Source organism: Calonectris borealis, chromosome 20 (genome assembly GCF_964195595.1).
Source record: "Calonectris borealis chromosome 20, bCalBor7.hap1.2, whole genome shotgun sequence".
NCBI classification, from domain to species: Eukaryota; Metazoa; Chordata; class Aves; order Procellariiformes; family Procellariidae; genus Calonectris; species Calonectris borealis.
Window position 1 is genome coordinate 6,880,513 of NC_134331.1, and position 14,055 is coordinate 6,894,567.

Here is a 14,055-nt window from a genome sequence, read left to right on the forward strand (position 1 = left end):
TAGTTTTACTGTAATTATTTCTTTGAAAAATATATTATTTAAACCAGTCAGAATCTGAAAACACATTAGTAGTCTTTTGTTAGAACCTCCTCTCTCTCCCCCACTCTCTGTTGATAACTAAAAGAAACAATACTCTTTTTGTCTGTGTGGAAAGATTATTGCTGTGTTTTCTGTGTACTATATTGCTTTGATTCGTAAAAGTTTGTATTAGTTGATGTTTGTTTACCATCTGTATTATGGATTCCATGCACATGTTGTGTGTGTCTGCAAGATTGAATATATAAAGCTTATTCTGTTCAAAGCAAAAGTTTTGAATTGACAGTAAAATCATGACATATCTACCCTTAAATTTGTTATTAGGTAAAATATGTATCTCGTTATACTGGGTATATCTGTATGGATATTTGATAGGGAACATTGGGATCAATAATAAAGAAAACTTAAGGGAATTATAAGATGTGGGATTTGGCTTATTGATTGTTTTTTTAATAACCTGGCATACTGCAGTATTTCAGGTCTGATGTAATTTTCCCACATCATTTTTTTTTTGCCTAGGGAGTTACTTCCTTTTCAATTTAAAACAGTTATATTTTAGAATTAACACTTAAATCTTGAAGTTCTCTCTATTTCTTTCTTGGTATGAGAAGAATTAATTTCAAAGAATTAATTTCTTTTGATGCCCTTAATGTGGCTTTTGTACTTCCCTGTTAACTTCATTCCAGACTTCAGTGTTGAGTAACACTAATGAAACTCTCCAGCAACAGTACAACTATGCCCACTTTATAGTTCAGTAAACTGAAGCAGAGAAGCTGCTTTGGTTTATGTCATATAGGAAGCCTGTGACAAAACCAGAATTACAGTTTGTGCACCTTGCAGCTTTTTTTTTTGTCAAATTGAGTTAATCAGACACACAGCAGTAGCAGATGCAAGGATGAAAACTCTTAATTTAATGTTTTTAATATTGTGTTATAGATTAGTAACATACAATGTACTCATTGCTAACCTGCATTCCAATTTCATTTTTTTTACTTTTTTGTATATTTGCCTTTATTAGCTCAAATCATTCCTAGAAATGAAAGCAAATACAGTGCTTTGAGTCGTTTGTCAGTACCACTTAATATACAACTTAATGTACAATTAATAGTAATTATTCTTTTCCACTCTGTTGCTAGTGAGATGCACATTTTCTGAAGTTAAGAATTTTTTAGTCTTTCTTCTAGTTGAATTTTACTCTGAGCTGAAATATTTTCATTCTTTTGGTTTCTTTCGTTATTAAAATAAATGAATAAATAAATAGTTTGCTCTAAGGAAGCATTTCCAGGATTTTACCCTAGGTGGCAGTGCTTTGCTTTGAACTTTTTATTTTAAATCGTTTTGTACATTGTCTTCTCTGGCATTACCTTTTGTGGGGGTACTGTTCACACACAAGGTATCAGCATAGTATCTTTACGCTTCAGGAATTGGTAGCATCACTTTGCCCTTAAAATCCTGATGCAAGTTTCAAGTCTGAAATGTCAAGTGGCAATGAGGGTGCCATCCAAAACTTTTAGAAGCCAATTATTTAACCCACAAGACCTTTGTTCAGCTAGGCATGTGGGGATACTTAGCCTTTAGGTGCTTCTGTCAAACAGGACCTTCCTGACTGCAACTTACCTTGCAGAGAAGGCAGCTGCCGCTCACAGATAAACCCTCCCAAGTCATCTCCTGGAGCAGGAAGCGATGAACCAGATCTTCCTTGTTTGGGAGTGACATGAAGTGGATCTCTTCGTCATGAGTCTGAAAGGTAAATTTGTTCTTACCTGTAAATTATGGTTCTGCTAGTTCGCACTATGCCAATCCAGACTTCAGAATTACCCTTCCAGCCAGCAGATGAGTAAGACTTAACACTTACACAGTGCTTTGTGAGTTTTTCAAAGCACTGTGCAAACATTGATTGATTAATTAGATGAAGACAGAGAAGACATGAAGGAAGATGGCTGTTATAGCCCTGGTTTATCCAGTCTTCCTCTCAAGAATATTCATAATGAGCGAAAAAAGAAAAGATGGCGCAGTATACCAGGTATACTGTAAACCATCACTTCAGGACAGTAATATTATCTGGCATTTCAGTAGTGATGCTACACAGGATGGCGTCCTTCTTCTAAAGGGTGAGCCATATGGATTGGTGTAGGAGAACTAGCAGAACCAATATTTTCACAGACAAGGACAAATTTAACTTTCTGCTATTTCCCTCTATACCAATCCACATTCTAGAAATAAATGACATTTCCATTACCGGTTGATGTGAGGAGAAGTGTTTCAATATACTCTTCTCTCTGAATCAACTGAATAGATGAGCAGGCAGTAAAATATATTTCAATTAAGTGCAGCTGGATTATGAAATTATTCAGCACTGCTATTTTTGATTGTTTGCCCTTATCTGTGTCTCTATACAAGGCAACAAGATGTACTAAAATATGCAGTTTGAAAAGTTTATTTCCCCAATTCGATTCAAAAAGCTACGTGTCAATTTAGAGATGATAGCGAATATGTAATAGGACTTGATTAAGAAGCTGTATCTGCATATTTTGTGTGTGAAAATAAGCCATAATCTTTCAAGTTGTTTTTTTCTCTCTGTCTGCCAGATGGCAGAAAAGAGCTCTGCAGTCTAGACTGGTGTAGATGGGACATAGCAGAACATGAAGAGACCAGGCTTCAAGAATAAGAAACTGGCATACTTGCAATAACTTATTTTTCCTTTAATAGTTAAAACTAGTTTTAAGTTTTGCATGCCTAGCTTCAAATATTTCTACTAGTGAGGGGTATCCCTTTTTAAGATAAGTTTGGCTTTTGCTAGTTGGCTATTGCTGATTACCAGCAAAATTCCAGTGTCGTGATTTCCAATCATTCAGGATTAATTCAACTTTCTTCACTTGCGGCTCTCAGCCAAAATTCTGTGAAGTTGGAGGCTATTCCCACTGAGCTGTTAAGTTCTCTGTGTTTGCAAAGAGCTTTGCAAATGAGACACAGCCTTAGAATACTGTCTGCCCACTACGGTACAGAACCAGAGGATCCCTGCAGTTGTTCCTGTGATAGATATTCTCTGAACTGTTAAGAATTTATTTTGCTCAGAACACCTTAGAATTGATATGACTGTTCTTCTAAAATACTCCAAATCCGAGTCTTCCCCTTCTTGGTGGTCTCTAGTTTAATGTAAACTGAGTAATTTTCTATTTTGTTACTAATATAACTTCAGTTGAGTCGCTTTTAAGGTTTGAGATTCTTCAGCACTGTGCATTTCTGGTATCTCTACAATACCATCTTTGACTATCTTTTCATGATGCTTTGTTCAACAAAACATTCTTCTTGAGATAGCAAACTCAATGTAGTTTTTATCTCCAGTTTCCCCAAATCCTTAATAGCTCATCAAGTTTGTATTTCTTTTTGTTACTTACACATTAGTCTAAGCCTTCAGGACAGCATGTGAGGAATCTAGCTGTGTATTTCCTTTTGGCATCCATTAAAAAGGTGCCACTCAGCCTTCAATTCTTTTTGCATGCTTGATGGAATGTTCACTTGCAGGTGATATGAAAGCCTGTTCCTCTGAGAGGATGTGAACCAGTGGGTGATAAACCCCACCATAATAAATCATCAGAATAGATTCAAGAAATAACTTTTAGGCATTTTTTCAGGAACGTTTCTGATTTACAGAATGTAAAGATTTAGATATAGGTAGTACAGGTATGAATTTAAAGTACCGTAATTTTCTTGCAAGTAGAATCACAGAGGAATTACACCGTTCTCACTAAAATCTGTAGCTGGCACCTAGTTGAAACATGGTAGAATAAAGCTGACCTGTGAGTATATGCAATTTGTGCTTGAGCTTTACAGATTTTTAAACTTGGAATCCTATAGTTTTTGCAGGAAATACACAGAAATAATTGTATACAATTATAATACTACACATAAGGTTCAAATCAAAACCAAACTAGGTTTTCACAGAACAACTGTTTTCTAAACATATGCTTATGTCTTATCTTGTATATTGATTGTTTTGGGTTTTTAAGTCGCTCATAAAACACTAATATAACAAAAAAAAAATTTTCATGTGGTGAACTGGTGACTTTTCCCCCCCACCTTAATGATAGGCACCTATGGGGACATGCTGGGGTGATATCTCAGAAGGAGTGCGAGTGGAGGTTCCAAACACCGACTGCAGCCTACCTACCAAAGTCTTCTGGATAGCTGGAATTGTAAAATTAGCAGGTGAATATATTTTAGTTGAAATTATTAAAATAATCAAAATAACTGACAGTGGTCACCCGGTTGGTAGAATGTTGACACTGGTTAGGTTGTCAAAGCTGTGTCAATAGGTTATATGTTTTACCACTATCACTATGTTATACTGTTTTATAGCGGCTTCAGTGAAGCTTGGGAATGCCTGTTTTTTTTATATTGCCTCGGAGTACAGTAAGAGCAGTGCAGAATGAGGAGACAGGAAATTGTATAATAGCTAGCAAGTAAGCCTTGTTATACGAATCACTTTTGTTGGTTAAAAGAGAAGTTAAAAATTCAAGGTCACATAGCTAAGATATGAAAAAGCAGGTAATTAATTTTGTCCTCCTACATATAACTTCTAAAGGTTTATAGTTTAAGAATTTTAATTTTAATTAAAATTTGACTTACGTGATACCACATGCACGTTTATCAAAGTGGTCCATTCTGTGCATTAATAACATGCAGCAATGTGACGGAAGAATAATGTTCTATGAAAAGTTCTAGTCTAGAAAATCCAATGTAATATACATTATCATTGGTAAAGAAATATTAACAGATCTTTTATAATCTTGTTTAATTTTTGTCTTTTTTGAATGGGATTGCTTTCTTTCAGGCTACAACGCTCTGCTAAGATACGAAGGCTTTGAAAATGATTCAAGTCTTGACTTCTGGTGCAACGTTTGTGGGTCTGACATCCACCCAGTTGGTTGGTGTGCAACCAGTGGGAAGCCCCTAGTCCCTCCTCGAAGTATGTAAATAGTAGACTTACTGATTTTGCTCTAAATTTGCTCATGGTTCAGATATCATAGTATTTTTTTTACCATAGCAGCTCTTTCAACAGTTATGAATAAATCATTTTAACTTTTGGAAAAATAAGGACTTGAATGATGCTGAAAGTGTTTCTTGGAGTAGCCCATCTAATGTGACTTAAAGTTTTTAAGATCAAGGTGGAAGCGGTTAGCTAATCAGTGATGTGAACATGCACTGATTTTATTTATATTTTGTTATTAAATTCTTTGCCCTGACATACCCATGAACTTATTAATCTTGGGTAGCATTCATTCTCTAAAGAGGTTTTTGTCATTATTGTCATCCAGGCTTTTTAACAGTCATCTGGGATTTCTTCTTTACATATTCCAGACTCTAATATTGTCTCTAATGGACACAATTAAAAATCAGTGGCTTATTTTTTCCCCTTCATTTGCAACAGCCATCCAACACAAATACACAAACTGGAAAGCTTTTCTAGTGAAACGACTTACTGGTGCCAAAACACTTCCTCCTGACTTTTCTCAGAAGGTAAGGCTGATGCAATATCAATGATGTACTATAAACGAAATTGCAGCACAATGTGAAGAACTGAAGTATTGTACAATGGCACATTAGCTCCTTTTATGGTGAAGATGATACAGTAGTTTCTTCCCTTAAATACAGTTTTCCTTGGAATCTCTATTCTCCATTTATGTCCACACTTGTCAGTATGTATTTGGAAAACTGTTTCCTCTAGCGGAAAATAATTTTCTTTAAAAACTAGTTAGTCTATTTTAATTTTAAAATATCCCAATTTAAAAAAAAAAATGCTAAAAAGCTACCCTGTGATATGTAAGAAAAATTAAAACTGATTTTTCTAATTCAGGAATGATTTTATCATGCACTATTTCAAGAAACTGAGCAAAATGTGTTAATATAGCACGTATCTAGATGCAATAAAGTACATACTTTTCAATGTTAATATTTTTCATCTGCTCTGGACTAGATTTTTTTTGCTGTCTTTAAGTCATGTCTTTAAGTGTGGCAGCTGTCTGTATAGTGTGCTGTAAGTTTACTTACTAATATTGTGAGATGGTACATAGCTTCTAGTAGGAATATGAGACTTGTTGTCTTACACTGCATCTAACACTAAGAAAAAAATCACAACAAAAAACCTTTCTGCAATTATTCATTTCTATTTAAAAATTGGCTCAGTTGGAAGCCAAATTAAATTGGCAAGATCTCAGCACTTTGGGGAGTTCGTAACGGAAATGGCAAGTGACAGATACTGATTTTTAAGCAGAATGTATTGTCACAAGGCAGATTAACATCTATTTCCATTCTCTTCCTTTCTTTTTGGTATATTATGAAGAAATATGTTTGTGAGTGGCCAGCTTTAATTATGTTGAAGGTTTGTTTTCCATGCCTTTTATAATAAAGTATTTAATCCTATTTTTAAAGTGCTATATTGTGAGTGGATGACAAAGCAAAAAAAAACTTTTTTTTTTTGTTAAAATTGTTTCTCAAGGTAATTTTATCCATTGTTAACAACTGAACAAACTTTCATTAAGTCAATGGAAAACTCCTGTAACCTATGTGAGAATTGTATTAGGGGCGGTACTTGCTACAATTAAAGCATTGTTGGATCTGTTCTACTTAGTCTTCTGAAACATTTCATTTTTCCCCATGTACAATGAAATATAAGAGAAATAATTTGTGTCATTTTTGCAGGTTGATTAACAAGTACTTGAATTAAATGAAAAGTGCATTAATACTGTGCTTTAATAGCAGAAAACAGATGACTAAGGAAAAACAGAGCGTATTAAAGAATGTTTTTTTTCCTGTTACTTTAAGGTGTCTGAGAGTATGCAGTATCCATTCAAAACTTCCATGAGAGTAGAAGTTGTTGACAAAACGCACCTTTGTCGAACAAGGGTAGCAGTTGTAGAAAGTGTCATTGGGGGACGGCTAAGATTGGTGTATGAAGAAAGTGAAGACAAAACTGATGACTTCTGGTGCCATATGTACAGTCCACTCATTCATCATATTGGTTGGTCTCGAAGTATAGGACACAGATTCAAAAGATCTGGTAAGTTTGTGTTTTAGAGGTGTCTTTGTGGGCAGTGTTGGCTTGGAGAAGTCTGACTTAAACAGTACTGTCACTTTATACAATTAATAAAACTAACTTGAATAATGATTTTAAAAACTCATATAATGCAGCCCAGGGATTTTACCAATTATATTACACTTAGGAGTTTCAGTTACAAGTATAATTAGTGTATTTTGCAGCGTTGGAAAAGCAAAAATAAATTTTTAGTTGATTTGTGGTATGTCAATATCTAGAAAGATTCAATAATAAACAGTGGTTAACAAACTGTCCAGGCAGGAAATCCTTGAACTGCAATATTCCAGCATGGTAAACCTCATTTTTCATGCTGATACCTGGAGTTACACAGTCCTGCTCCACAAACTCCTAGTTTCTTCACATTTGTCTCTTGTACAATACAGTATGGACAAGTACCTTATTAGATAATGAATTTTTTTTTTTACTTGCAAGTTTAAGGACTATCTAATATTTTTATATTGCAAGATCTACATGTTTTAGAGGGCATTAGGAGATGGGCAGGCAGGATGAAGTGACAGTCTAATAGATGGTACACAGTTAAGGCCCTTGTTATCTAAAATACAAAAATACTTGTAATTGATATATTTAAGGTTTCTAAACAAAAAGTCTGGTTTTTAATATTTCTTTATTCCATTGAGCTTGTGTCCCTTGTCAGAAACAGAATTTTTGTAAAACATTCCACAAGCCACAAACGTTCCTTTAGGAAAACCTTCAGTTTTCCTAGCGCTTAAACTTTCACTGAAACCATTTATAAATAAGAGTAGTTAGAGAAATCTAGAAGAGCGCTACTTCCCAGAAACAATATCTTGAACAGAGTTCCAGGGATTCCCCTTGGAAAGTAGCATTCAACGGTTGGCTAAAACCAACCACATACGTGTATTTAAAGTGATTATGTATAGTTATATAAATACAATTTTCTGTCATAACATAGTGCAAAGTAGTTTACTTGCCAATTTTTTGCAAAAGCTTCTATGTATATTTGTACCAATTTTGTGACATAATCAAGTGGTCTTGTAAATACTGGGTTTTTTTTTTTCCCCCATAAATGAGATTGTGTTATAGAGGTATTTCAGGTAGAAGTCAATAAGGAAAATAGATGCATTATGTCCTCCAGATTTTTGTGGTAGTCTTATCATAAACTGTGGGCCTCCCACACCAATAATACGATTGCATTGTTCTAGTAAACATATTCAGAAAAACATACTGTCTGCTCTATTAACAAAACTTCTGAGTAATATGTACTATTATTCCTTTTAGATATTACAAAGAAACAGGATGGACATTTTGATGCACCCCCCCATTTATTTATGAAGGTGAGTTTGCTAGCAAGAACAGTGTTTTCTCAGAGTTGATTGAGGACCTTTAGTTCCTGGTGTGTGTAAAAGAGACCTGAAACTCTACTTAAGTCCTGGAAACATGCCCAGCACAAGCATTACTTTTTTTATTCAAACACTTACCTACTTTGGCCTCCTTGACATAAGCAGAGATGATAGAATAGGTATTTCAATCTGTTGCTTTGGCGGTGTGGGGTTATGTTTTGTTCCAGGCTTATTAAATTCTTAGCTTCTGGTGCTATTATGTGATTCTTTAGGTAAAAGATGTCGACGCAGCTGGAGAATGGTTTAAAGAAGGAATGAAATTGGAAGCTATAGACCCCTTAAACCTTTCGGCAATATGTGTGGCAACTATTAGAAAGGTAAGGAAACAAATGTGTATTTTGGGAAGGTAGATGGGAATCCTTTTTTCACTCACCTTTTATTCAGGTTTGAAACAAAAAGCTCAAAACCAAAATAAATGCAGTTCATTCACACAGTGAATGTTTATGGAATACATCCATTAATTGTTTATATACAACTGCTATGGAAAAGAATATACTCATAATTTTTTTTTTTTTATTTTGACTTTAATCTCTGGAAATTCAGACTTACCTTTAATTAGCATATAATATGTTTGAGAGATTAATTTGCAGGACAATCTTCTACTAATTATACCAAATGTTTTGCAACTGTTCAAAAAGAAACCTCATCTTGCTCACTCGCAGGAGTCTATGAAGACATTCTAAGGATGTACTTTTTTCCTAGCTTGATTGAAAGGGATCCCATCCATGTGAAATCTGTTTTAAAAGACGAAGAAAATGTAAAAAGTAGCTTAGCAGAACTGCATAACCTTACCAATGAGGAGCGTGGTTATGATTTTGAGTCTTTTTTCTTATTAATGGTGTGCAGAATATCCTTGCAAGCTAAAGCGTAGACTGAATTATAAAGCTTTAGAAGTAGAACTGATGTTCACAAGAAAAATAAACTAGAGATCAGAAAAAGGAAATGTTCATCTCTCAACTTCGCAGTTAACAAAGGTACATTTGACAATAGTACACACAATCTTGGAGACAGGTATGATTTGGAGTTTTTTGTTTTGTTATAATTGAATGTCCTTCTAAGTGTACTTCCATTATTATTGAGTTACTTTTCACTCTTTTGAAACATGGCATGCTTTCTTTCTAGCCTTATCACACAGTTAAAGGTATTTAATGTAAAATTTTGTTTTTCTTTACAAAGGTTTTAGCAGATGGCTATCTTATGATTGGGATTGATGGCTCAGAAGCAGCAGATGGGTCTGATTGGTTTTGTTACCATGCCACTTCCCCTTCTATTTTCCCTGTTGGTTTCTGTGAAATTAACATGATTGAACTAACTCCACCCAGAGGTACATATAGCATTCTGACCACATTTTATTTTGAATATTTTTCAGTGATATTGTATGTGCCATATGCTTTGTTTCTTAACTCAGTCTACAAAATTCATGTCACTTTTTAGGACTTTCTCAAGTCTGAAACAAATACAACAGAATAACTTCAAAGTAATCTAAAAAAGAGATCACAAACTTTTCATTTAGAAAAAGTGAAATTGAACATCTGATTGATTCTCTGGCTAAAATAATTTGCTTTTGCTGTCAGAAATTGAGAATAGTCACTAGTTGAATAGTATATCCATTAAGTGAATGGGAAGTATGTTAGTCACTAAAAGGACTGTTTTCAGAATATGTCATTGCTTGGGAAGTTCTGGCCACCAAAAGGATTAACAAACATTGTAAAGAATCTCAGACTTAGGCTAATTAGCAACAATACCAGTTAATTTTTTGAAGAATATGCACGAACTTGAGCTTTGAGGAAGTAGCCATTAGAGCTGTATGCTGCGTAATCCCTTCTGTGAGAAAAAGCTGTCTGTCCACTAGCACGTATGCCTACAGAAGACTGTATTGCCTTCGTTTTTCCATTTTATTGTCTTGGTCTGGCAATTTATAAAGAGGATTGTAACTAGTTGTGTAACAGCAGATAACGATGGTTTTCTATGGATTTTTTTTTTCTGCATTCTCATTCTTGCAGGCTTCTACTTGTATTCATTGAATTATTTTTCTAGGTAATAACTACAAAGACAGTGTAATGCAACATGAAGAAAATAATTTCATGTAATTTTCATTATTGCATGCTAACAAATCTGTCATCTTTGAGTATGTGGAAAGTGCAGTTGGACAGATTTACTATTATTTTTCAGTCAAGGGAATTTATTGCCTAGAAATTCATGGGCATAATCACACCTCAAAAATATGTGGTGCAAGAGTGTCTTGCAATAGGAAAAGTTTTTGTGGGAGGAAAAAGCATGCATATCAATACATATAAATCAATTTAGAAATAAATACATTAAATTGATGATACAGAATAGGTAAGAAACCTCACTTCTATGATGAAACTTTTCCTCTTTACTCTTCAAACACTACTTACACAATAGTGTATGAATTTTATTGTTAGCACATTTATGATATTTCTGTATTTCTTGTATCTTGGCAACCTTATTCTTTATCTACATGTGTATTTTCCCTTTTATTGCAGTTTTCCGTAATAGTCCTGTATCATCCACTGAGAGGCGATTATAAATCACACATGCAATAATCTAAAAATCATTTGAAAGAGGAATTAACAGGAGTAAAATACAGACCATAATGCGCGTTAACATATTTAATAGGATCAGACTGATCAAAGCTTCTTAGCTCTTATGAGAGGTGTATTTTGCTTTCCAAATTATGGGCTTGAAAATGGACAGTTTCTGAATTCTGACTACTCAAACAAGAACCACGTGCACATGTCTTTAGTGTGTGTGTGTGTTGAGAAGTTACTTAAAGGACTTGCGTACAAATATATTGGTCTAGCAAGAGGAACTGTGCATTAAGAAGAAAAGCATTAATATGCAAAACTGATACATTACTACCCTTATTAATTGTTAGCTATCCAGCTACATCTGTTCTTGCAGATACTACGTACCTAACGTGAACACACTTCTCCAAATTACGTTTAGTAATGTGGATACCTTAAATAAGTTGCTGTGAAATCATTGGATTTTACAAGCTTATTCCTTCCAAACATCTTCGTCTCTTGCTGAAATCAGTAGAAGATGAAGATGCTGAGACACTTTCAAGAATGGGATTGCATTTTGGGCTGTGAATATTCGCTACCTGATAGTCCGGCCCTGCAGTACTGGGCTATGACTCAGTGGGAGCTCTCTACCCCCACTTAGATGAGATCCAGCGGTTTCCCATGCCTCCCCATGCAATGCCTACTACGCTGTGATTTTTTCAGAATGGCCATCACTGCATACTACCACAAAGAAATCTTTCAAGCTGTTGTTGCTCCAGCTAGAATTAATTATTGGTTTAAGCAGTTGTAGAAGTTGCCCAAAGTAAAAAATAGTCCTGCATGTTTTATGCATATTCAGTAGATGAACAAAAGCTAAATATATTTGAGAGATTATTTTCTTCCCTTTATAATAGCTTTTAAGACTGGAAAAAAAAATCCTGTAATTTTCCATATTATTGGTATTTTTAGCCTTATTTAAGTTTTAAAATATCCATGCTTGTTCTTGCCACTCTGTTCCTAACAACTCAAGTGTTTCAATAGTGGAGCTCTTTCCCCACAGGAAAGACACTGGATGTGCTTAATTACATGATCTGTTTTGAGTTATTTGTGTGGGGCATTGTAGAGATCAAGGATCTACGTGGACAGAAAGCTTCAAGTATGAACGATTAATCTTAACATTAAATGACACCTTCTATATTATTCAGAGGTTCATTCATCTTGTTTGTTGCAAATGGGCAATGTCCAGATGACTGTCTTGTCCCTTAGACCAAAGCTCAGAGAGTGGAAGTTTCCGATATTGATGTTTTGCTCCTTTGTCGTCTTTTTAGCCATAACACATTGCCAATATACTATTTTTGTTGTGTTCTTATGCGTGAAGTTTGCAGTTGATGTATGAAAATGTTGTTTAAAATTCACAGGTTATGCAAAACTCCCTTTTAAATGGTTTGACTACCTCAGGGAAACTGACTCGATAGCAGCACCTGTAAAGCTCTTCAATAAGGTAATAAACATTATATGTGTGTATTTAAACTGTAATTAGTATTATCTTTAAATTTCTGTTTGCATAGTCCATGGAATTGACCCATTTCATTAAATAGAATTTTGAAAAGCTAAGACAACAGAGACTTTTAGAAATAAGAACCATTTGAGTCTATTAAGCTTGAATATTTCTGAAATGTTAAATACAGGGGTACATGAAACTTCCTAAATGATACTTGGTATTTTCCTACATTAAGTTGGCTGAAATACTCACTTCAACGCTGTGCTTAAACCATCTTAATTAACATGTTTGTTTACTGATGTTTGCCTTGTTTGTGTTTGCAGGAAGTTCCAAACCATGGGTTTCATGTTGGAATGAAACTGGAGGCTGTTGATCTGATGGAACCTCGCCTGGTATGTGTGGCCACAGTAACTCGCATTATCCATCGTCTTTTGAGGATACACTTTGATGGGTGGGAAGATGAATATGATCAGTGGGTGGATTGCGAGTCCCCAGACCTCTATCCAGTGGGATGGTGTCAGCTAACTGGATATCAACTACAGCCTCCAGCGCCACAATGTAAGTTCCTGTTATGTAAATAGTGTAACAGTTGCTTCCTGGTCCTTGTTCATGGGTGATGATTTTCCTAACTTCATCCTTTTCAAGTTAGGTCACCGGGTATAACGAAAATAGAACAAATTCTTGCTATTGCTTAGAAGTACACGGTTCTAATCTCTTCCACCTTGACTTTTAAAGTACTTCTGGGCGTTTCTGTGCCTTACTATATTTAATGCCAGAAGATGCTTATTTGATCCAGGGAAAAAGCCTGTTACTTACTCGTCAGTTCTGGATAATATCACTGAGAATTTATATTGCTTTAAGATTGCAAATATATATGCTTTACATACCAAATTTGGTGGAACTCAGCATGTGCATAGCTATTCATGTGCAGAAGTATTTATGTGAGAAGGCTGTATTTTATTTAGTGCATCAAGACTTGTCCTGTCAAGTCAAGTTATACGATGATAATTGATAACTGTATTTCGAGAACTGTTAGTAGTTTAATGGCAGGCTTTTCCCACAATAAAAGTATTCTGCCTTCATTCAGTCACTAGTTCTGTAGCTGTGTAACAGCTTTGACACATTCTGAAGTGTTTTTCCAAAATACTAAACTTTAATTTTGAATTCTTAATTTTTTGCAGCATCAAGAGATAGCCAGTCAAGTTCATCAAAACAGAAGAAAAAAGCTAAATCGCAACAGTACAAAGGACATAAAAAAAGTGGGTGAAAAAGTAGTGTTTGCACTTTTCCTGTTGTTTAAAAAATTTGTGGTCTCTCCCTAAGTCCCTATTCTATTTGGAAATGTTTGTGTGTAAACAGGTGTTATGCTTAAAGGTGCAGTATGCCATAAAAGGAACTTTTTCATTGAGAATAACCATTTTTTATAACTTGCAACAGGGTTCATGTTGCTAATAATAGTCTATATGAATCGTAGGTGGACAATTCTTACAATATTTTTGGTATTCGGACATCATT

General features: G+C 34.7%; 1 protein-coding gene across 6 annotated transcripts in view; it reads left to right on the top strand.

Annotated features, from left to right (window-relative positions):
- MBTD1 (mbt domain containing 1) overlaps positions 1–14,055 on the top strand; it is a 38,700-nt gene that overhangs the window by 12,182 nt on the left and 12,463 nt on the right. For 5 of the 6 annotated variants that reach the window (XM_075169618.1, XM_075169619.1, XM_075169615.1 and 2 more), the window contains 10 exons: positions 4,128–4,245; positions 4,871–5,005; positions 5,468–5,556; positions 6,862–7,096; positions 8,390–8,445; positions 8,724–8,828; positions 9,688–9,835; positions 12,458–12,540; positions 12,864–13,098; positions 13,722–13,799. In XM_075169618.1, coding sequence (XP_075025719.1) covers positions 4,128–4,245; positions 4,871–5,005; positions 5,468–5,556; positions 6,862–7,096; positions 8,390–8,445; positions 8,724–8,828; positions 9,688–9,835; positions 12,458–12,540; positions 12,864–13,098; positions 13,722–13,799 — 1,282 coding nt within the window. The remainder of the gene's footprint in view (positions 1–4,127; positions 4,246–4,870; positions 5,006–5,467; positions 5,557–6,861; positions 7,097–8,389; positions 8,446–8,723; positions 8,829–9,687; positions 9,836–12,457; positions 12,541–12,863; positions 13,099–13,721; positions 13,800–14,055) is intronic. The other variant, XM_075169620.1, reaches the window with a different exon arrangement.